Raw genomic sequence first — 25,172 nt, 5'->3', positions numbered from 1 at the left:
AATTAAGCTGTATTTGGATTTTATTTTTTCTATTATCATTTGCTAAATATTTGAGAGAGGCTAGAATCCTGTAGCTAGGGTCATTGTATGATAAAATAAGGTAGCTGAATCTGTATAAATTAATAATGATATTAAATATCTAATAAAATATAACAAGTTACATTTTATCTATTTATTTTCTGCAAGACTATAAATGTTTTTAAAGTAGGAAGCAGAAAAAAAAAAAAAGAAGAGAGACTCAGACTTGATATTGCCATATAATGCTGATTTAATTTAATCTAAAAGGATCCATCTGACTTAAAGACTGCACTAATTAAAAACTTCGTAAGATCTTGCTTCAACTTTGGCACTTAAGTGACCCAGCTTTTAAATCATTTGAAGTCCTCATTCTTTCTCCTTTTTGATACTTGAGATAGTAGTCAGACTGAGAACAGTGGGCAAGATTAAGTTTCCATTTTTTACAAAATGTTTTTTATCCAACTTTAAGGAGTTTTCAGGAAAGAATGACTGAAATAGAGAAATCAAGATGCAACTAATAAATAAAAATTTTTAAATCTATAAAGCAAGGAAGTATAATTTTAAATTGAACAGCATCCCAGATAAAACAGATTAGCAAAGCAGATTTAAAAATGCTGTAATTATTCTATATAGGTGTACATTTTAAATGTATGCAAACTGAAGGGCAGTATTCTTTTTTTCTGAAGACTTACTTACATTAAGCTAAGTGAAGCATGTTCAGGAATGCCTAATATAGATCCTAACAAATTAGAGCTGCAAAGAGCCACTAGTAAAAAAACAAAAAATACAACACCTGTGAAATAAACAGACTTGCATAATATATAACCTTGCAATCTTTTATGTACTGTACTACAACTGAGAGCCCTGGAGTTGCCAGGTTGGATAAATGTTTTCAAATCTATTTTTATAAAGTCATTTCATAATCACATATTCTAAATTAATGTGATAACCCCCGTTCTCTTTGAGTTGTTTTTATTCTTCCACCATTAGAAAGTTATAGCTCATACATATTTTGAACAGATGAAATTTTCTCTGTAAGTTCGAAAAAATATTCAAGAAAAAATAACGTTTCTACAATAGATCAAAGAGGAGATGAAGATTTTAAACTTGATATCAGGTTAACAATTAAAAAAAAACAACATAAAAATGAACTGGTGAAAAAGAAAATATTAAAATTATATGCACAAATGGAATATTATTGTACTACTACACAGCATGAGGGCTCAAACAAACAAAAAAAAATTGTACTCCGGATTACTAGAGTGTTTATGAGTTTGAGTCCTCTGTGATTTAATTAAAGAGAATTTATGCCTTAACAGAATTTGTTAATTTAGGCCTTCACTCTCACAGTCTTTACGCTGACTAAAACTTTCAAACGCCTTTGTGATTCTGGGCTTTAGGCCTCCTAAAATGTGTTTATGTAAAAAAAATTGACAGCAGTTATCTCCAAGTAGTTAATCCATCGTGTTAAGCTCTGCAGGAGCAAATCCTGACCTTAATTTGTGTATGCTTTTAATGTTTACTGTTATTTTGAATACTTTGAAAGTTTTCATTCGGGTCAGTTTTCTGCATGGATTTGTTACGTAAAGTTCACAGAAAAACAAAAAGAAATAAGAATAAAACATAGAAAATAAACATGGTGCTGAAAATTAATATATTCAGCAGCCATGGTGTTTTAACTTACCCAGATATGCTTTTCATGAGATGGAGAGAGATGAATGGAAAAAAAGCACATAAATGTTAATGAACATATAGTAGTCCATAAAAAAAAAAAATCATATGATAGATAAAATAATACCACCATTATAACTATGGAAATCTTTCTAACTCATCTTTGAATGCTTTAAAGAAGTTAAATGTTCTTGTGAAGAACAGATGCATCTTTCAAAATGAAATTTTCATTAAACTGATGTTGGCTATTTATTAGGTACCACTCAGCACAGCACATCTACCATCTACCATACATACTCGTGCCAAAGATCCGTAAACAGAGTGAATGTGGAATAGATTTTCAAATCAAAGCATTTTTCTCAGATTTGAATAATTTCATAATGATTTTTGTGTAACACCAAAAAAAAAAAATCTCCAAAACCTGTGGATTAAATCCCAAACCTGTGGATTTAAGCAAATTACTATAGAGACACAGTAAAATTGAGTGGACTACAAACCAAGGTTTACTTTTCTATGTGCACTTTACTAATATTCTAGCTAAATATCTTACAGTAATCATAAATGACCTAGACTGAGGGTTTTGTGGTGTTTTTTTTTTTTTTTTTTTTAAATGCGCAGATTTCATGCACATAGGTGACTGACATTTATAATGGTTATTCATGCTGTGCAGTATTTTAATTTGAGCAGTCATACTAATACTAGATTAGAGGCAATACTGGTATGAGTGATTTGCCCTCTAGGTAACCTATTCTTGCCAATATAATTGGTAACAGTATCTGTAGGAGAAGGCAGGATGCCATTGCTGATAATAAACTTTCTTCAGCATCCTTTAATTGCCATCGTAAAAATAAAATTATATGCCTGAATGAAACCCAGACATCTCAGAAAATTATATTTCTATTAACAAATGATTTACCGAGATATAAAAATGCTTAGTAGATATAGGTGTAGAAAACTCTGGGGTGAAAAGCCTGTGCTCTGATTAATTAAGAAGAGGTTGCAGACATTTCAGTGAGTTCAGGAGGGGGCTGGTTTCAAGACCTTAAATTTTGTTTTCATGTGTGTGAGATCAGCAGAACAGCTAGGAGAGAGGAGAGAAAGTGCGATACAGAAAAGTAGATGGAAACAAATGACAAATTCATACACAGAAGAAAGGAAAATTAAGGAAAGGAAGGTCAACAAAGGCATGCCATATAAATAAAAGACTAGAGAATTATTCAAACAATTACCAAATCTGATGGAAGTACCATTAGAATTGAATATGCATTTGTGATTTTGGGACCAAAATCTTCATCATGCTCATTTCCTACTGAGCTAACTGTAAAGACTGACTTGAACACCTTTGCTGGAAAAGCTGTTAATTTTGGACCTTCCAGAGCCTATTGAACCAGAACTCCCACTTCATACATCTTCCTCCGAATACTCCTTTGGGTATAGGTAGAGAGAAATAAACAGGGGGATTAACTGGAATGCAAGCAATTTTCTGGCAGCTTTAATGAGTTGGCAGTTTGAAGTCGCTCGAGGACAACTTATGGGACCCGAAGGCCATTCCAGTCTCCCCCATTATAAAAGCAGAGGATCAAGGGACATTTCTTTACTTCCTGAGCATCTTGTCTGCAGAATAAAAAAATACAGCAGAAAAAAATTGATCTTTAAATTCTAGCTTTCATCTTTTCATAAGACAACCATTTCACCATTTTACTGAACACAATGATTTCCCTTAGACATAAACTAAAAGTTATGTAGAATTTTTTTCCTCTGCTGTGTTTTATCCATTCTTCCTTTAAACCCTAATTCTGTAGTTAATCTCACAGGATATTTGCATCTGCTGGAGATCATCATTTAGAAGGCCAGCTGCATGCATGTGGGTAGATGCTTATATTTATCCAGAAATCCCAAATTGCAATAGATAGGCCTATATGTGTAGATAAGGCAGGGACTGGAGCTTTGTTCTGGTTTTGTTTGATTAAAAACGTGCAACTTGTTGATACAAATATCCTTATCTTTTATGAGGAAAAGAATAAAAAAAACTTGGCAAAGGATGAAAATATTATTTTAAAAAGACAAGATTTTTAAAAGTATGTGAGTTAGATATAGAATAAAATGTTGTATCAATTTTTTCATCCTTAGAATAATCTGAGTAAGCTTTAATAATCCTCTGCAAGATAAATACCCATATATCCTTACATTTGTAATGCTAAAAAGGCTCCAAGTATCTAATGTAATAGCAAGATAGATACATTTTTAACATTGCAAAAGCTTCGACTGAGTAACAATTTAAAGGATCTTCCGGTAAGCGTTAAAAATGTTTGCTAAAGGAATTAAGTTTAAAAAGAAAACTCAGCTTTATGCATGTCTCAAGGATTACACACCAATCCAGCCAAGAGAAAACCATGGTGGACAAAACAGACAATCCTAAACTGCATAACAGAACACTGAATACCTCTCCTTCCTCCACTGGCATGAGAAAATAGAAAATAATAGCTACTGAATACAGTATTGTTTGCTAGAAAGGGAGGAAGAACTAAAGATCAGTCTGAAAGCTACTAACAACATCAGGTAGTTTCTCATAGATGAGGTAGGAAGGGAAGAAATTAAATGCAAGACTTGAGTTTTCCTAAAGATTCAGTAAATAAATGATTGGGGAAAAAAAAGGCATCATATTCTTAAGAGCTACTGTAAAAAAATAAATCATGTACGTTTAGGATATAATGGTGTTTAATAAGCATTAAGTATACAGGAACATTAGATGGATGGCACAGAAGATGACCTTAATTAATCCAATTGGATTCATTTTTTCAAAATGTGTGCAATTAAGAAAATCATTAGAAACAGCTATTTGTATACTGCAGAGGACAGACATTATTTGTAGTCACAAATACATTATGTCAAATTCTAATTGCAGTTGCACACATAAAACCTAATTAAAAGGGCATTGTGTGGATTCAAAAGCAACTAAATGATAACTACAGCGTTTCAAACTCTTATTCCACAAAAAGGTCTACCTATACATTTTTTTCAAGTAGCCTGTTGACAGGGATCTAGATCTAGATTTGCCTGTAAAAAATGGAATTCCCAGTGTTCTGTTTTCTTTTACTGATTTTATTTAAATGTGGATTACCACAACATGAGGCCTATTTTTTGTGACTTCTCTCTATCATCTCCCACTTTTTGAAGGATATATAAAAATGAAAACCAACAAAAGAAAAGGACTGAAGCATTATAAGTAATTTTTCAAATTTATCAAGGAATTTATCAACATTATCATTCTTTTTTTTAAGGTAGAAAGGAAGAAGACTCAATTAATACAACATGCTCTTCTGTTCATATGTAAGTTACTGCTGTTTGAGATGTACATTACTGTAGTCAGCTGAGACTTAACAGCATTGCAGTTCTTTCTGCAAGGTTAATTATAAGCCTATGAATACTAAGAATTTCTTTTTACATCATAATTTTACATATGAGAATTACTTAGGTCTTGATTTTACAAGTCTTTATTCATGTATGTAAGCACATGCATGTGTCCTGGCATATCAAGGCTTTTCTGCAATCCACTTGAAGGCAGGAGGCTATATCTGGCAAACAAAAACCTGTATGTGCGGAGTAAATACCCCCAAAATAGGTTCATAGAAAAGAATGGTTTACTTTGATTTTCCTTGGAAAATATAAACCTCACCTCTTAAGCTTGTTTTGGAAAGTGGAATTAATAGATTCTTGTCCAGAGTCAAATCAAACACAACTGAAGACAAAAGTGAAGCTAAAGCTCTGCTCTTGACTCATTCTAACACCGGCAGATGACTAGAAGTGGTAGCATTATGACACAGTGCAGTTATTTCATCAGCTATGTGGTAAGTAATGATTGTTATTCCAACGCTCATATTAATAAACTGGGGAATTTATCAGCTTCTGGGCTGAAATCCTGTCAGTATGATCCAGGCTAGCTGACTTGCATGTAATTTTTTTTTTTCATGGAGATGATAACTTGTATTTGGGATTGCTGAGGAAATGATGGCACAGGCCAATCTCAAACTGTACTAGCAGCATGCACAAGGTCTAATCCACCTTCGTGTGGCAATCTAGGACTATATAGCACTTAAATGTCTCTCAAACCTTGCCTTATGTTGGTGCCTTGCATGGAATGAAATAAACACATTCTGTGAAATATCAGTGATTACGACCAACCATTACATACTTTTATGCAACACAGAAGACACATATGTCTTGTCTGTCTTCAGCATGCTTCCTTCTTCAGGCAGATACTTACTTGCTGCAACATTGCATATTGTTGCAGATCAAATCAAACATTACATTTGAAAATGATATATATTACTGGCATTCAGAGTTATACTGTACTTTGAAAGACAAAGCAAGACTCTTTAGATAGCTGAACTTGCCACCAGTGAGGCTTTTGGGTAAAAACAATTTGACATCACTCCTGAGCAAAACTGTGGACAAGGAGAATACAACTGATGTTCACTAGGACAGTTATAGCAAAAAGGGAAGCAAATATGGCTCTATTTGTTGATAATGTTTCAAGTTTGGATGAGCTCATTGTTGAAGAAGATTTCATCATACAATATTTTAGTGAAAAGGACAGTAAAACACGTACAGAGCTTCTGTTAAGTGCCTTCATTTGCTACCTAGGATGAGTTCAGTGGGGACATGTGTTTTTAAGCGGGATACAGATTATTTCATTTTAGGCAGAGCATCATCTACTCTTTTTCTGAGGTATGAATTATCTTGTGGGACACACGTTCAACTTCTGCTGTCCCAGAGGACACTATGCCTGTATCCAAACCCTCCATGAACCTTTATGAGTTGCGATAGAAACTGGACTGATCTGAAACTTCCTGGGTCCCAGCTTGGGTTATCATGACAACCCTGAGTGAATGTCAAGGCCAAGTTATTGTGCACCATCATATTTATTGGGTGCAAAAACACCCACAAAGGATGATCTTATGAACCGCTGGGATAGTGTACACACAGTCACGGAGAATAAGTACCTACAAAATTCAGAACTGGAAATTAGGTACCCATTTTTCACAGGGAAACTGATTAGTCACTACAAAAAAAGTACTAAGAGAAAAGTTCCATTCCTCATTTCAGTGATGGGTGCCTTCTGGAAAGTATATCTTGACCAAATAAAATATATGATTTACATGAGCGCAAATTACTTGAATCATTACGGGACTCAGAGGAATGTAATGGCAACATAGAGAGCATCAGTGCCATTAATGCTTTTAGTCCTAAATGCTGAGTTTTCTTGAAGAAGTTACTCATTAGGCAAACAGGCTCTGAGAGTCAGACAAAAGGCAGAAGACATTATATACAAAATATTAACAGCTTTTGTATAGAACAAGTGAAACGCAATATAAAGGTTAGTTTAAATAATAAAAATGCAGTGCATTATTCTTTGTCATACCCCAACATCACTTATTTTCACCAAATAATGGAATAACACCCTAAACGTTCTAAATACCCCTGACATTCTTTTTTTTGCTTTCTAGGGCTGCATGCTCAATTTACAAATAGTAAAACTTAAAAAGTTTTAATATTAACTAGAGCTGTCATATATTTAATATCTGAGGGTAAACATCTATGGATGATTCAGGCAACTTAAATTCATCTTTTCAGATGATTTTAGGAACATGTTGGGTCTAATTTAAAATTTCTACACAGCTTCCTTAATTTCTCTTTGATGCTTTAGGAGAAAGACTTGTTCCTAATAAATATACTGTAATAACCAAATGTTAGATGAATAGAGACCCTTGTTTGAGGTTTATAAATGTCTGGCATACCATTGAGACAAACTGTTAATTACATTTTAATGATGCCTAAGTAGTCAATTGAAACTGAAAGAAATTTTACATCTAAATAGCATCTTCTAAGCAAGAAGCAGGAAAACTTTGAAATTTAGGTTAATGACACCATAATCACCAGAGACAGAATTGGTCTCCAGAATTATCATATTCTTTCATGAAACTTTTCAGAGCGAAATGTATTATTCAGTAATCTATTCTATGCATGTAAATTGTGCTAAAATAGTATAATACGCTGCAGTGTGTTTGTAATTGCACGAGGCCAGAGCAGGGTCAATGCACGTGCTTGCTACTCAGGGAGCAGGTGGCCAGGACACCTGGTGGACCATTAGTACCTACTGGCTGCAGCAGCTGACAATTTGAAACATCATGCTGCTTCATCCCTGGGGTAGGGGCATCCTTGCTGAATTACTGATGATGTTGAACACATTAAAAAATGCAAAATTAGAATTTTAGCATTTTATGGTATTTTTCACTTCAGAGATTAATTCAACTGAAAGAAATACCATGGATAACATATTAACAAGAATTCGTCCTTTTATAATAACTTCTACCCAATTTTAATTTACTAACTCAAAGCTAATTGCAAGCTCTGGTGAGGTTAGTGAGTACTTTGTGAATGTGTTGATCACAGTGATAAATCAGACATCTGGTTTCATGTCAAGGGGAGAATCCTTGCTTTCCTGCACCAGAACTACCATTGAACTGAAAGAGAAGTTCACTGAGCTGAGCTGTTGACAGGGCTGAAAGCCATTTCACTTGACTTACATGTGTAAGACAGAAACACAAGTTCAGTATGTGGTATTATTCCTGCTTTATAGAAAAGGGAATTGGCTCTGGGATCACTGTTTTGTTTTTGGTTTTGGTTTTTTGTTTTGTTTTGTTTTTCCCTAAGGAAGTGGCAAAGCTGGCATAAAGAAAGCTCTCCCAGAGCTGAAACGTAATACAAAGGAGTGCTTCCCTGCTTTAGCCTGTCCTCTAACTAGCCTTCTGTTGGGCCTGGTTCTCTTGGGGTTTTATGTCCTAATCTAAACTAGCCGTAGAAATCCTTAAAAGGTGAAGTGCTCTGCTCTCTCTGTTCCAGAGGCTGGTCTCACTGTCTCTGTAGGGTTTGTAGGGCCCGTTTAGCAGTAAAAAGGAATCAAACATTTGGACTTAAATCTTACTGATACATCAATGAGATAGCAAATGATTCTCAGATTTCTCTCAATAGCTCTTCTAAAGACCTCATACACATTACTATATCAATGTTACACAGCATAGTATTCTCATTTGCATTACCCAGATCAGTAATCTTGCAGCTACTGTATGTATGTGAAGGCTCTGCTTCCAGAGGGAGTTATGTGTTGTTAAGGGTTGGCAAAAACGAATCTGACCTACTGAGACAAACTTTTCATTTAAATGACTTTCTGAACTGTTTCAACTTAATACTTTCCAAGGTAAGACATGCAAATACCTGACTGCATTTTTTTACAAGGAAATGTTAATTCTATTATACTCTATTGATAGCTTGGCACCCTAATGACTACCATATAAATGAAATTCTACTGAATTATCTCTAACACAAAATGTTACATTTTTCCCATATTAAAGTTCATCTACAACTATAATTTTTATATATATATATATATATATATATAAAACCTAGAAATATATGTTAACCTCTCTCTGATAGTAAATTAAGAGGAATCTTAAAAGCAGTTGTAAGGATTCCAAAGTGAGAAACTATGAAGACAGACAAATCTAAAGGAACAGGGAAAAATTAAAAATCTTCAGGACATAAGTATATAACATATACTTAGAATAAATAGTATACAGGTCAGACTAGATGACAAGTCATATTCACAAAGGAAAGGTTCCTTTCCTTCCAGCAGAGAACATTTTGATTATGTCTAATCCGTAAAGAACCAGGGACAGACAGACACAGGAGAAAAAAAGGAAAGACTTGAAAAGCAGAAAGCATGGAAAAGTCTGATTGTCTGAGGTTAGACAGAAGTCTAATAACAGACTACCTGTACACGTACTATTTCCAGACCTTAAACTTGGTAGGCACTCTCTTATATGAAGTAGTCATGTCATGTATGCAGCAGTATGTGTCAAGTCTTATGTTATTTTATCCAGTTTAAGGAACTAACATATGAGAAAGTGAAAAAAGTGAACACATTCATCCCTTCAAAGTGATTTCAATACTGTGCTACCTTCAGTCCTCAGAGCTGGAAGATAAATAGGGACTGCAAAAAATAGGCTGCTGAAAATTCAATGATATTCTTTACAAACGGTAATGACAGTCTCAAAGATGCTTTCTAGTAAAAGTTTTAGTAAAAAAATTCAGTTAAAAAGCATAGTAATATACTCTTTACATCCATGTATTTCTAAATGACTAATGAGTGATAAAAATTTATAGATAAGAAATACAGGGACAAGACTCATCAACTGCAATATCCCTGTGAATGTTATTTTAAGTTTCTTAATTGAATTTAAAACATTTCTTCTCTCTCAGCTAGCACAATGACTGCTTCTCTATCTTTAATTGCTAAATTGAGGCCGATTTAAATGGAACACTTACTTACATTTGTACATTACAAGGATATGTACATTTAAAGTTATATTTCATCAGGATCTTGATATGAAAGTAGTGATTAATAATATTCTACATACAAATTTAAAGAGAAGCTGAAACATTATCCCTAGAATCCTTGGATTAGAATTGCAAATCTCTTGAAACTTTGTAAAGGAACGTTAAAAGACTGAAAGAATCCTGAAAACCCTACAAATTTTAAAAATGAGGTTTTTAGAATCCAAATAATAGCACTAAAGTTAACGGTTATGGATGAAAAATAAACCTGTTTGTTTACAGAATGAGTTTTCAAAGTCATTTTTAAGTACCATCTTTTTTCTCTGACACCCTCTAATTACACTAGAACTGTGATGCTGCCAAGAGGTTTCTTCTGTGTTTGTAGCTTTATTTCAATATTTTTCCTGAGCTCCTGGCAGCTGCTATGAGTCAGTGTACTGGTTTTACAAGGAGGTGCACCAAAGACAGCATTAAGTTGTTATATAATTTATGCAAACAAAAAGTTAGGTTGCCATTTGCTGACAGGCAAAAAGAAAGTGAAGCTGCTAGGGTTTATGGGGAGCCTTTGACTTCTAGAGACAGAAATAATAATGTTTTCAATAGATAATGCAAAAAATCTTTTCTTCCCTTCTGAAAAATCTATGCAGTGAGTCATTAAATACCTGCCTATTCTTTCAGAATTGCACGGGAGGCAAATGGCACAGAATTAGTGACAATGTGAAACAGAAAATGTCTCTTTCTCATAAACCTATGTTCTTTCACAAATGAAACACTACTATACAATTGACAGACTCTCAATATTTTCCCCTGTATTTTATATGCAGCTTTAAAAACTTTTACACTGGAAAAAAACACGCTAAGTGGTAAACTGCCATAGTAGATGGTCTTGCTTCTGTGTAAAATCAACACAAACCTGACATCTGAATCAAGTTTAAGCCAATGAAAGTGACATGGAAAAGGTACTCACTTTTTCTTTAGTCTTCGGTCCTTTTCTGCTTGGGTTCCAAGTTTGCCTAATCCCAGAGATTCCTGAGCTGCTGCCTCTGTTTCCATGTAACCTCCTGGAAAACAAAACAAAACAAACTCCACCGTATTTTCCCATAGCTCTTTCCCAGTTATTCTCCTCCTCAACCCAGTTCCCCTCTCACCCACCACCACCATCTGTTTGTTTCCTTAAGCCATTACATCTGGTGTTTGTGGAGAACATCTATCACCTACAGAAGTAAATTCTGGCAAATGTTTACTATATGGAAAAGAGTAGAAGTAGATGGAAAAATTGGTTCCTTCTCCTTGTGTTTAGCAGAAATGTACGAGAAGATCACTTTTATCTCCTTTATTTTTTTTTTTCTTTGCTTCCTAAGGTTCAGTCTCATGGTCCTAAGTAAGCAATGCCCTCACAAGTTTCTAACCTTAGTTGGGAAATGTACACACAAAAGTGCCATCTCAAGGACTGTCGCATTATTATTGACATAATACATCATCACTTAATGTTGTAATACTAAAGTCTTCATTTTGCTCTCATAGTCTTAGAGTCTTTGATGTCGTTATCCCTGCAAACTCCCAAGCCAGAGATGACATAAAGAATCAGTCAGAATCAGAGAAGTAAAAAGCCTCCTAGGTCTCCCTGGAGGTGCCTCATAGGCACCTAATTCCTGTCAAAGTAATGGGAATTGGAATAACTTGCATAGAGTGACAAGGGAAGCTTGCAGTAAGCCAGGACACCTGGACCAAAATAAAATCATATTATAAACTAAGGACATGACTAGTATTGTATGATCCATGCTGATCATATAATATGTCCGCTAACGTGACTTTCCTGGTGCAGAAGAGGAAAGATGCTCCAACTTTTTTATCGCTGCCTGGATTCAAGGAAGAAGGGACCTGCTCAGGGAGCTGTCAGTACCATCTCCTTGTTCTGGCTCCACGCTGTCCTCTCATTTGCGCATGTATGTGTGGACAGAGAGGCTGCAGCACTTCTTTGAAGGCTGCTTTCTGCCTGTGCTGCTATTCAGAAGGTGCGTAACTGGCACAAGAAGGAAGACAACAGTATGGTAAATGTTGGTGCTTGACTTGGCAATGGAAACTTCTTATTTCTCAGCTAATGGATAGTGAACAATTGTAGAGTGGACACTGGCATAATTAAGAAAGCACAGTGTAAATGCGAAGATTTCTATTCCGATTCATTGATTTTAACCATAAAATAATGCGTAAATGTTATATAGTGAAATAGCATCACAGGCTTTTACAAGTCACATTTACATGCACCTCAATCAAGTGAGAACAAAACCTACTGCTGTATCACATTTATGATGTTAACTTAGGAAAGTCTGGTTTTAAGCTGTCCTTTCAAAGCAGGTGTAGTTTTAACACTCCTGCTTGTCTAGACAGATTTTTTTCTTTATTAAAGAGGATATTACTTCTGCAAGTCGCATGGTGAGAATGATGCCTCAAGTCACAGATGCAGAAAACATGAACATATACTTTGCTTTACTTCATCTGCCTTTCAAAGTTTTACAGAATATCTCATGAAATCTTTCTTGCTGACTCTGGAGTAAGTTTTTAATTTAGCAAAAACTGCTGTATCAATATATCACACCCTTTCGAGAGAGCAGCTCGCAGCATGTTAGATAGAGATGGTATGAGTGCATTGCAACAAGGGTTTATCACAGATTGGAAAGTATTCTTGGCGTAATGGACTTCACCACAAGACAAACACATCTGGCCCTTTGAATAACCCAGGGTACATTGTATTGGATGTCGTGATTGTGCCTGTCAGTATCTTAGGCATGCACGACAAATGTTTCCTAACAAGCTGACCTTTGCATACACCATACAGATCAGCTTGCCTGGGCAGGGCTAAAAATCCGTGTAACATATTGTTTGTTTTAGGGACTAGAATATTTAAAATGTAACATGGGAAGAATATTTAAGTGTCTAGTGAGGTATTCCCCAAGTAAGAGAAGACTGGATAAGTTTAAAACCAACCAACCAAATAAATAAAATAGGAAATAAAAGGCACTCGCACTCCCTGTAACACTCCTTTTCCCTTCTCCAATAATTAAAAGAAATCTTGAAGAATTTAGAAATCTTGAATCTTGATTCTACGAAAGATCTCCTAAGGCATGAATTTGCCTTTGAACAATAATGCAAATGGTTTAGCAGAGATAGTAAAAGTAGCAAATTATAAAATAACAAAACTCTGGTAAGTTTAGCAGTTGAAAACTAATAATTTCAGAGTTTTGCAGGGAACGCAGAGCAAGTGAACCTTTTGGGTGACAGCCTGGCTCTGTTGAAGTTAGTGATAAAACTTTGGAAGTTTCAATATTGCTTCTTAAATACAAGTATAGATTACATGTGATTTTAGAGATACTATAGAATTAGTTACAGAATTATTATGTGTGCTTACAATGTACAATATCACTGGGATCCCTAATATCCTCTGCATTGACATGAACTTTTGAAGTGCTCCTTTAGGCGTAATTGTGTGCATACGCAAATATGCATATAAGACAACAAATTAATTTTTCTGAGGCTCAAAATTACATTTATTACCTCTTCAGTATTTGATGTGCTATTGAAGAAAAGGTATTTTCCATATTCAAAAATATAAGAAGTATGTATCTATATCGAATTAGAATGTTTAATTTAAGCAAGGAATTAAATGACATTCTTTTATTGATTTTGCATTATAAATTTAGGTTATGAAAACCATACAAATATACTGCAGTGCAGTGATGATAGGACTTATTATCTAGATTTCTGTGATATAGTACCTTACTATAAATAGAAATATTAATTATATAGCTGCACAGATAGCGTACCTGTCATGAAATTAATTCAAGTACTACCATGATTGCTATTTTTTTAAATTTTGTTTTGTCTTTGAAGTACTGCCATTGAATGGAAACTGCCACTCAGTATTTTTTTTTCTTTTAGTATCTTCGAAACGTAGATGAGAAAAACTACTCTATAATTCAGCTGCTCAATGTCGTTACAATTTCTAAAAATATTTTGCGCCTACTTTTCGGTCAGTTAACAGTCCTACTGTTAATTTTTTACACGCTTGTAAACCTAGTTTGCTTAATTAAAATGTGCATTATACTGAAATCTTTGCTGTTGAGCTAAAGGATGGAAGCCACAAAAATTTCATTTATTGCAAATCTTCACTAATATCTTTTTGCAATTTCATGAGCTAGTGTTGGGAATTACAAATAGGCTTTATCCAATTACACATATGTCTTATTAATCATGTTGGGTATTATTAAGAAATTAATCCATTGCCAGACTACATTGCTCCTGAGACAATCTTTGAAGTTGTTATTTTATTTCTGTTGCACATTGCAAGGCACTGCAGGGAAGACCGACACATTTATTACATTTTTGTCCTCTATGTTCCTGAGTTACTGTGAAATCATAGATTATTATGGATAATCCACTGGTATCAATAAAATTGGTTTTATGGAATGTAAATGTGAATTAATAATGCAGTCTAAAGTTATAAAATTCTCCATCAGTGCAGATGGTGACATGCAGGTGTATTTGAGAGACTCATTTAACAGATTCTGAAATACATTAAACCATGAAAAAGATTGAATAGCTCAGTTTTATTCTTCCCATAGTGAGAAAAAAAAGGAATTTAAGATGTGATTAGAAATTAGTTATTTTTTTCCACGAACACAAGGTTCTCAGAGGCAGAGAGGAGAAAGGTTGGAGTATAAAAGGAGAATGCTCAGTGATTTGATTTTACTCTGATACTTTGACCTTAATATTACCTTATTTTATTCTGTACGGTTTTAGTGACGGGTTTGTTAGTCGTGATAAGGACATGTTTTAATATGAATTTAGCTTTTTAATTTCAGGCTTACATATTGCTTAAGCATTTACAGTTACTGCAAACTCGTAAAATTCTTTTACAGGTGTTATGTGGTCACCATGGCAGTAAAAATTTAGTGCCTCACAAATTCATACTATGTGACATCTTCGTGACTAGGAAAGAGCTAGTGTTTCTATTCTACTGACACTTGTATACCAATTTGATGCTTGTGTTGGCATGCGTATATATGCTAATCTTAATCTAGCTAAATCAGATAGCCTAGCAATATAGACTAAGGATGTATTTGCCCATCTGGGCATGCAGACTATGAGCCTTTGCTGAAGACTCTCACTTCGCCTTCCATTGCTTATGCTACCTAAGGTAGTCAAATAAAATGATGCTATGACTGGTATTTTTTTTTTGCATGTGGTATAGAAATATCCTATGGAACATCAGAGAGGAAAATTTTTTCTAGGAATGAATTAGACTAAGGTCTTGGCAAGGGAAAAGGGTAGAAGAAGTAGGAAGAAAACAAAGCATTCTTGTGAGCAGCATAGCTAATTGAAGGAGTATGGTAAGGACATTCAGTGATAGGCAGTAGCAGATGTGGACACAATGAAATCTGAAAGGCAACTACATTTACTTTCAAGGACCTTCCATATCACACAGTTACACCCCTTATAGTGGTTTATTACTTACTACTTTCTCACCTCCTCTTTATTTTGATTATTTGAGAATACACTGTTAGCACTTTTATCCTAATTCAAGAGAATATTGAAGCACTAGGTTCACTGAAGACAATGACTCTAGTAATTTGTGCCAGAAGCCTCCTTTCATTTGCATTATAGTCATAGGAAACTCCTGACAAATGTAATTGCTGATAGAAATGAAGTTTAATGGGAAGGTTCTGCCAGACTAAAGAGAAAAATAAGCAAATTGGAAAACTGAAAAGAAGCAAAATTAAAAACAGAAAAATGACTGTGAAATGGTGATCTTGGCTTGTTACCACTAATTCCTTACTGAGCTGTCCAAGTCGAGCCTTCTCTTTTTTACCAAACAAACGTCCTATTGAAGACTTGATTCCTTTCTTCTTGGGAGCTTTGTGCAGGGAGTCCTGGCTGCTACTGACACTGCCGAGACCAATGCTTTCTGGCTCCAGTGAAGCAGGCAAACTACTACAAAATGATAACAAAGAGATTGAATAGATACCATGTCAAAATTTTCAAGGTAATTTTTTATTTTTTCTGAGCATCTCTGCAAACAAATTAATTGGTTATATTTCAATAATAATCTCCCCACAAGTGAAAGAATCACATCTTCTTTCCTAAATTATTTAGAAACATAAAGAAATAAGGTCAATTTGGAATAGTTAAACTACAACATGATTTGAAAAGAATAATACGTGGTAAATAATGTGTGAAGTACCAATTCATGTTACAAATATCTTACCTTCTGGCATCATTGTGGTATGAAGAAGGAAGGGTATGAGTCATTCTGATAGCTCTGGGTGTTGGGGGAGGAGAAGTTTCACATTTGATTGTGGCTTTATCTTCACGCCCATCTTCTTCAACTACTGCAATCTGGGGGACAGAGACTCCATGAGAGCAGATTAGCTTTACAAGAAAGTTTCAACATATGCTGCACGAATTTGTCAAGTGAACTGAAGCATGTATAGATTCAAGTGCAATTTTTTGAGCAAATTGTAAGGATTCTTATTTTTGAAAGAGACTACTGGGAAAGAGCAATTGCCTAAATATGGCAGCTTAAAGTACATATTTGAAAGAAAAGAGATTACACTTGGAGAATAAATTAATTCCTTTTATGCCAAACAGGTTGATCTAGTAAAGGTCTAAATGTGAAAATAACCTTATATGTGAGCGAGTCTCTTGCATTAAACAGGATTATTCAAGTAAAAGTTTCTCAGGGATGTAAGGGACAAGGTAAATACAGACATAAACAGGACCACTCGATCCATAGCTTGTTAACAGAACGGTCAGAATGCTTGAAAGTAAGCATGAACAAAAAGTTTTGTTACAACGTATAATGATTTATCTTAAATACCGTCTCCTCACATGTAAAGATAAATCCCATATTCAGTGCCAATTCTGTAAACAACTTTATATTGCTCAGAAGATTTCAAGTAATCTGACTCTGCTTCCCCCAGCAAGGAGAATGGCCAAAATACATTTTAAGGTAATTCTTTTGTGTCCACAGTTTGTTTTTAACTGTGTTCCTTTAAGTTTGTGCTGTAGAGGCTACTACTCAAAGGTGTCACTGGTGGGCCCTGATTCTATGGCTAAGCTGTGAGCCCTGCAAGCCTTTCCATGTAGGATTAAAATGATTATGTTCAGGAATTGAACAAAAAGGAGCGTAGAGGATGCAGTGGCTGGCAAGGAATCCGGTTATATAAACTGCAGAGGAATATGATAAATGTGCTCTCCCAAACTTAAAAAAACCCCCAGTATCATACCTTTCTCCGATGTTTCCTTAGGTCGCTTGGCTTAGATTGGTAATAAAAGCAACAACAAAAAAAGAATAATTAATAAATATTACTTGAACATAACAAAATGTCACACATTCATTCTCCTCACATTCAGAAGTGGGAAGAGAAGATTTCATTAATTTAATACTCTCCATATTATATAATAATTATACACTTGGTGTCATAATGTAAGATAACCCCTGACAAATATGCCATTCTGGGAAAGCAGCTATTTTTTCTAAAGTTACAATCTCCTTCATTTTCATAAGCTTAGCAAATAATAGGACATTGCAAGCCTATAGTAACACTTTTTATTTTTGGAGTTTTCATATAAATCTTTCCACTACCCTCAACACAGAGATTTTCTTTTTTTTTTTCAGTTTTATCTAATATTACAAATGTATTGGTGTCTCACCAAGTATAAACACAAAATATCATCAACAAATACCATGCCTGAAAAAGGAGTCTTTCTCTTCAGTTATCCCATATTAATCTAACTGGCATTTTCAGTCAATAGATACAAATTCACCCATCTTGTGTACTGCAGCATTATTTGGCAGTAGAAGGCTGCTAGAACACATCTTGTTCAACCCCCTTTTAATTTTTATTTTTGGTAGATGTCGCATTCCTTCAAGAAAAGCTGAAGATACTCTGAAGAATTTATTTACTGCATGGACCTGGGCCGTGGAAACTCATGCAGTACTGCTCCTCCAGCCAACCCCTACAGGATCATCAGACAATTTGGGCTCTAGAGACCAGACCTCTACAGAGCTCTTCCCAACTCAAAGTTTCTACTTAGATGATGTCTGATAGCCTGTCATGTCTGTCCCCAACAAGTAAGGAGGAGATATTCAACACCGAACTCCTGCTGAAACAGTGCAGGACAGAAGTGTCCTGAAATGGTTGATGAGGGTGAGCAAAGTTGTGGGCTGTGCTGTTGAGCATGCAGTGGGGTGCTACTTCTACAGCTTATATGTCAAGAGCTCAACTGCAACTCATATAGACATATCCATCTGAGCTTTAGCACAGCTAGAGCTGGGTGCCAGTGAGGCCATGGCAACCTGAAGCGCAGAGGCTATGCTGTCATTTTGTATTTGAATCTGACGAACCTACTGACCCAAAGCTACTGTGTCCAAATCAAGGCAACCACGCAGTGCAGGTGTCTGCTGGAATGTCAGTTTAACCATTGCCATTTATCTGTAGCCAGACTGCTTAGTTTAAACAGCTGGTGAAATGGAGCCAAACTGCATATTTGGGAAGGTACTGCTTTGGTGAAGCGGGTGGCACTGGGGCAGCCTGCACACCCACCTCCTCTACAACGGCTTGTGCCACCAACGTTTTCATTTCTGCTGTTCAGCAGCGGGAACCGGGGGCAGCAAAGAATCAGTGCCACAGTCTGCCACAACTGCCAGCCCTGACCTCCTCTCTGCTGTCTTTAGGTCCCAAGAAGGCAGCAAACACCATCCTAAATTGGGAGGGGTAGAGGTGGATACAAGTAGCTGCCAGTTCCCAGGAAAAGGGAGTACTAAGCTAGATAATGTAGACAAAAGTCCCTACTCTCAATTGAGTAGAATGAACAGTCAAGCTCCACTCCCAGCTGTTCTTAGCAACCTTGTCAGCTAGGAGAGTTAATTTCTGCTTTCTGATTGAGATCAAAGCTCATTTCCCCTCTGCTAAGAGGCTCCACAGGGAATCAGTGCTGCTGCTTCCCAGGAATGGACCACAAGGGGACACTGATGACATTCAGATTATCAGAGAAACAGCAAATAAAAAATGGGGTTACACATATCCCATTCTCCTCACCATATGTAGAGATCAGCAGAGTGGGCTGCTTTGATTGCCTTCTAGTGCTTAAAGGGATGAATTCACCCCAGCTCCAAACTGGTTTGTAGCCCACACTGAACACTGCACCCTGCATCTGCCCTCTTATCAATATCAGAGTTGTACATCTTGAATATGTCGACACACACTTACTTGACTGTTGAACTGTTTCTTTTTGTCTAGGACCTAAATTAAATTTTTTGCAAATGCCTTTTCAAATTAAACCAGACATTTCAGAATATGTCTTCAAAGGTACAGTAATGTTAGAAATGCTTTGCATGATAACTCAGTGGCTTGGTATCTATTTATACGTGCTGCTTGCAATGTTGAAATATATCAGTTACATGAATTATTGGAAAACAAAGCACTTATTTCAAGTGCTTGACGTACTGCCATGAAGAATACATACAAAATGCTGCAAGTACAAAAGAGTATACCAAATATAGAAGTATATCCAAATGATCATATATATGAAGTAGTAGAAGGTTTTAATGTCTTCTAGACATTTCTTGGGGGTTTAAACTCAGCAATAGTCCCACAGGGTACTGTGTAATAACTGTGTTCCTTCAGAGCTTTTCATTAGTAAACAATTTTTACACATAAATTGATTACAGTAATTCCAATGATCAGTTCTGTTTGTTATTAATTCCACTGCCTGTGTGCTGAAGGGCCTTGATCCTCAGATCGTTATGTCCCTGGTGAATCATGCAATGCTCAAAAACACAATAACAAAACCCAAACCCACCCAAACGTCCATATTCTAGGGAATTTACTATCTGTATGTATGATGAAAAGGCAAATAAAGAATTAGAGACGTAAGCCATTCATACAGTGAAAAGAGGAAGTATTTAATACTAGAAATATCACACCTAAAATTGGCATCACAAAGTTTCTTACCAGCGTCATAACCCCCATTCTGTCCATCTCCCTGGCTGGACTGCGAGGGGTGAGTTTAGGAGTTGAGTGTCCACTGGGAGGAGATGAGCTTGCAAGTGACGATGCAGTCACTGAGCCAGTAATGGATGTACCTTGGTGGACTCTGGCCAGATTTAAGCCTTCCAGACTCACACTGGCCACTCTGTTCTCTATCTCTTCAGCACGCAGTTCTGTGGACTCTTTCTCTTCTTGGATTAACCTTATTAAATAAAAGAAGAATGTGGTTGTATTTGTCTCTGCATACCCCAAAAGCAAAACTAAAAAATGTTTCCTTTCAAATGAGATTCAAAAGAAAAAGAAAGAAAACATGAATAGCATAGATCAACTCCAAAATAATATTGAAAAGGTGTTTTTAATCACCAGAATTATAAAATTATTTTTCTTAATTCCTCCATCCTCCAAAACAGTTTGAAGAATCTGCCCAACAAAGGACATTTCAGGAAGACTGGTTCCTTTGCAAAGGAGACAGTATAGGGGAGGTGGGGTTAACAATCCGATTTACCATAGGAAACTAATTCCAATCTTAATTTGGCTTCATCTGATTTTCTGTTGCTAAAGCACAAACATAAATTTAAAGTCAAATGAAATTGGGCCTTTAAGAAGGGAATTGCTAAGATAATCCATATTAATAAAACAAGACAACATGCAGAACAATTTGTCTGTTTCATCCCTACAAACAGATGAAAAAACGACAGTTGTTTCTAAAGCACTAAGTTTTTAAATATATTCCACTAAAATAGCTCTCTTGTTAACAACAAATATAAGCTTCTTAAACATATATAGCCTCAATAGGATGCTTCCACTGGGTTCTTTAGTTTTGGTTTTTAATTGTGGTTGCACCTAGAATGATAAAATGTGTTTAAAATAAAACGTTTTGTTTGTAAGTCCTTTGCCCATAAACCCATGTTAGGAGGAGTCTTTTTTTGGAAAGAGAAGGAAAACGTATGAAGGATCAAGGTTAAATGAGAGAATACAAAGTTTGGGGAGGCTGAAACTGTGAACCAGGCTTTTCTGAGTGAAGTGAAGCAAGTACAATAAATGAAACCATAATACATTGAAAATAGAAAACTACAAGTTCCTGTGCTGTGATAAATCTTCCTCCCTAACATTCATTTCAAAATTTCTATAAAATGTCTACAGTTCTTTCTGAAATGAGGCATGGCAGGAACTTAAAGGCAAATAATATTTTGAAAGGGAATTATAACAATCTTTTTCATTTTAGTAATCTAAATTCTGAATCATCTTGTACAAAACAAATTTAAGGCAAAATAAATTTTTAATCTCTTTTGATATCTCCAATCATTTGATAAACCCTTATAGTGTTTGTCAAGAAAAAGAAAAAAAAAAAAACAAACCAGGAAAATGTGAAATCAGTACAGTTTATAAGACTATCCTTGTAGAACCATTTTTCCTGAAACGTATTAAAAAAAAAAAGAATACAAAATTAGTTACCTGGTTCTTTAATACTGACAGTGATGGTAATGAAAGCCTATACTTCAGTATAAGCTTAGCAGTAGGGGAAATAAACTACTCTCAGTGGACCTCCAGTAAAAATGGCTACCTACAATGTGCATCCTTGCTTCCTTTTTGAGATAAAACTGTACCTAGCATCTAAGATCCTGTGTTGAGCAGAACAGTGATCTGATTCAGGATGGCACAAATAATATCCCACTATGCCACTTGCAGGTACAACTTCTTGTGAAAACCTTTTACTGTATTACATAATTACCTGTTAAATTGTCAAAATGCTAGTATTTTTTTAAAACAAACACATTTGTTGCATCTACAGCTTCCTGAATTGGTCACAGTGCTGACTTCTTTGTAATAACAGAAAATACGGATAAGGTTCTCTCTTTTACATACACTGTTTTAAGGAGATTTACCCTCCCAACAACAAAATTTCTCCTTGACTATCTTGCCAGCTGTAATAAGAGATTTTAGATAATAGCAGAGTAATCTTATCTGAATGAAGAAATTATGAGAGTAGTGAAAATGTGAAGCTGTCTATCTATAACAAAAAGTCTCCCCCATGAACAGAAAAATTATTCAAATTCAATATATTCCAATAGAGTTCTCCCTTTAAAGTTACCTTGTTCAGAGAATGACTGAGATTTGGCAAAATATAATCTGGTTTTGATTATATTTCTAACCACAGTCTTTCTGTCTATAATATTACCAGAAAGTCACTAATACATTTAGTAATCTCCTTCATCTCCTTCTAGAGAAACAGTAACTAATGAGAGGATGTTTTTCATACACCAAGTTTTTAAAAGTTATCCTGAAAAACATGCAAGAATGCTTTAAAATATGGTTTCATTTATAAAACTCAATTAAATATGTCATTGGATTCTCTATCACTCCATTAAATTTGCACAGAAATTATTAACATACATTCAATTCACCACCTATTTCCAAGCACTATAACCCAACTTGGAGCACAAAAAATCACATTCTATGCCTCCATAGAAAATCAAAACCATGTCTTAGAAAACATGGCTTATATGAGACGTAACATAGGAATAATTCTCAGAAGAAAGTATGAAGAGCACTGATATAAAACATCTCTGATAGGAGGACATTAGTGAGTAAGAGGAGTCATAGAAAAAAGGACTATGAATACCAATCCGTCAAATTTGCCCTGTATTAGCCTTCTCTAACGTATTTCTCTTCAATTGGCCAGCAGTTCTTCACTTGGAACATTTTTTGAAAGGAATTTCTATGGTTAGGAAATGAAGATGCCATTGTTATCTTCACACAATCAATACTCGCATATGAAAAGCGGACATATTATCAATCCTTTAAATGTACAAGTGGTTTCCTAATTGCTATGAACAGTACCTGAACTCATGCACTACAGGAAGCTTGAAGCTGTAATCATAAGTGCATCACAGCTGGTTCAGGCTACATACCTGATCTCTTTATTGATTGCATCTAGCTGCTCCTGAAGCATCATGGCCAGAGTCTGGGCATCAGAATGGCCACTTGGCGACAGGAGGTCCATGGAGCTGAAAAGCGTTTCTCTATCATCGTCATCGATGTCGGACATTTCAGTGTCGCTTTCAAATGGATGGCTGCTCAAAACGCCAATCTGCTGAGTCCTATTCCACTCGTGATCCCCAAGTGATTTTACCTGAGCAGGAAATAGGATGTACATGGTTTATTCCATGGAAAACAACTGCCAAGTTGAACTTCTATAAAATGGGAAAGGAAGGCAACTAACATTTAAGAATACTTATTCAATGATTAATTCACTATTAATACTTGTGATATTACCGTAGATGATTGTAAAGTATTTTCACATAATTTCTAATGCTGTGTAACATTAACTATCACGAAAATTTACACAAAGATATACCCAGAAAAGACAGACAGTCAAGTATGCTTGCACTTTGATGTCTGAACTTCAACCTATTCTGCCTTCATTTTAGTACAACAGTACTCTTGTCTGAGTATGTATAGAAAAAAAAGCCTGCTGTTTGGGTTTTTGTTTGGGTTATTTTTGGTGTGTTGTTGTGCTTTGTTGTTGTTGTTGTTTTTTTCTGGAAATACGCAAACTGTAAGCTTAAGAGCCTGAAATACATTCTCTTATCAGGTAATATATGAGGAGAAATTGGGGATTAACCTTTGGTTCATCTCTGCGTACACCCATCCGGCCTCTTCTGGGTCGCCTTATCACTTTAGTTGACCGATAGTCAGACTGGCTATCAACCAGTGAGCCCACAGAATACCTCAGCTCTGCTGACGTGTCAAGGTGAGGCCTATAAAAAGAGCCACAGAAGTAGACTAAGAGAGTAATAACAACAGCAACAATCCAATGACCCTCAGTCTAGGAACACAGATATATTTTTTTAAACAAAAAAATTATTATGTATCAGAATAAATGACAAAAACATGGCACACAATATAATTTAAAAGTGAAAACTTGAAATCATATTATGAGAAAAATTAAGGAAGAAAACAAACGAATAAAACCTTTGATTTTTCAAAATGAAGGACTTGCATAGTAAAACTCATTGTCCAAAACCTTAATATGAAAAAACAAGCAGATTTCAGGACGAGATAATTAACAGAACTGGCTGCTGAATGTACTACCCTGTATATTTTCCTTCCATTACTTTCCTGAATAAATATGCCTGAGGTTACTGTAAGCATGTTAACATGTTCATGAGTGAGGACATCTATAACACTCTCCTACTGTAAGTGTGTGCTCCACATTATGAAAATATTAGTGAACTGCCCTGAGATATATAACGTCAGTTATGAATGATTCATGGTTATTTGATGATGCTTTTGAGAGTTTTATCCCCCAATTTTTCCCGTAGTCCTGGTAAGTCTTGGGACATTGTGGAGGGGCATATACATGATGACTTCAGCATATCTTTTCTTGGCTGTGTACAACGGTCCCTGGCCTTTCTGTCCTTGGTCAAACGGCAGCAGTAAAAGTTCCCTGCATGGTGCAACAGAAGCATCCTGCCATTGAGCTGTGAAGCCGAGTCAGAAGAGCAAAGGCTCCATGCACCATTTGAACATTCAGCCACAGCTGTGGAGAGCTGAACAATTCTATTTCTAACACGTAAGCAATCTCCACATAAAAATAGATGAATATCATGATTATAGTAGAAAAATGAAATGTAACAAATACTATACTGATAAGACAACTAAATATGTATTTGTTTACAGCGACTCCTAAAAAATGTTTGACACTTCACTACCTATAAGAGCATAAAATGAGAGTTTAATGTTGTACTTACTTTTTTTTTTTTTTTTTTAACTTGGGAAAAATACTTACAGTCACCTACAGACAACTTATAGGGTTCACAGCAATGTTAATAATCAGGTATGGGAAACAGAATAGGAATAAGTTTTGCTCTTAAACATTTCCCTCACTTTGAAAAGAATGCTGTTGAAGAAAATGATGGCTTTAATCCTAGACGTAAAAAAGCTAAGTAAGACAATGTCTGCTTTCCAAAATGAAGGAAATAATTCAGAAAACCATGTCTATCTCTGCTGAAAACTGGAGGCTGTAAGCGTGACTGT

The 25,172-nt window shown here is 35.4% G+C and overlaps 1 protein-coding gene across 5 annotated transcripts in view; it reads right to left on the bottom strand.

The window, feature by feature from the left end:
* Nucleotides 1–25,172, bottom strand: part of PPFIA2 (PTPRF interacting protein alpha 2) — a gene marked incomplete at both ends in the record, with an annotated part of 338,647 nt that overhangs the window by 22,173 nt on the left and 291,302 nt on the right. For all 5 annotated transcript variants that reach the window (XM_082308355.1, XM_082308356.1, XM_082308357.1 and 2 more), the window contains 7 exons: nucleotides 11,051–11,144; nucleotides 15,917–16,071; nucleotides 16,346–16,476; nucleotides 17,367–17,396; nucleotides 20,097–20,334; nucleotides 23,045–23,265; nucleotides 23,758–23,893. In XM_082308355.1, coding sequence (XP_082164481.1) covers nucleotides 11,051–11,144; nucleotides 15,917–16,071; nucleotides 16,346–16,476; nucleotides 17,367–17,396; nucleotides 20,097–20,334; nucleotides 23,045–23,265; nucleotides 23,758–23,893 — 1,005 coding nt within the window. The remainder of the gene's footprint in view (nucleotides 1–11,050; nucleotides 11,145–15,916; nucleotides 16,072–16,345; nucleotides 16,477–17,366; nucleotides 17,397–20,096; nucleotides 20,335–23,044; nucleotides 23,266–23,757; nucleotides 23,894–25,172) is intronic.

The sequence above is a fragment of the Platalea leucorodia genome, assembly GCF_965183815.1.
Source record: "Platalea leucorodia genome assembly, chromosome: 4".
In the NCBI taxonomy this organism is placed as follows: Eukaryota; Metazoa; Chordata; class Aves; order Pelecaniformes; family Threskiornithidae; genus Platalea; species Platalea leucorodia.
The sequence above is the reverse complement of the archived record's forward strand: the minus strand, read 5'-3'. Positions and strand labels throughout refer to the sequence as shown.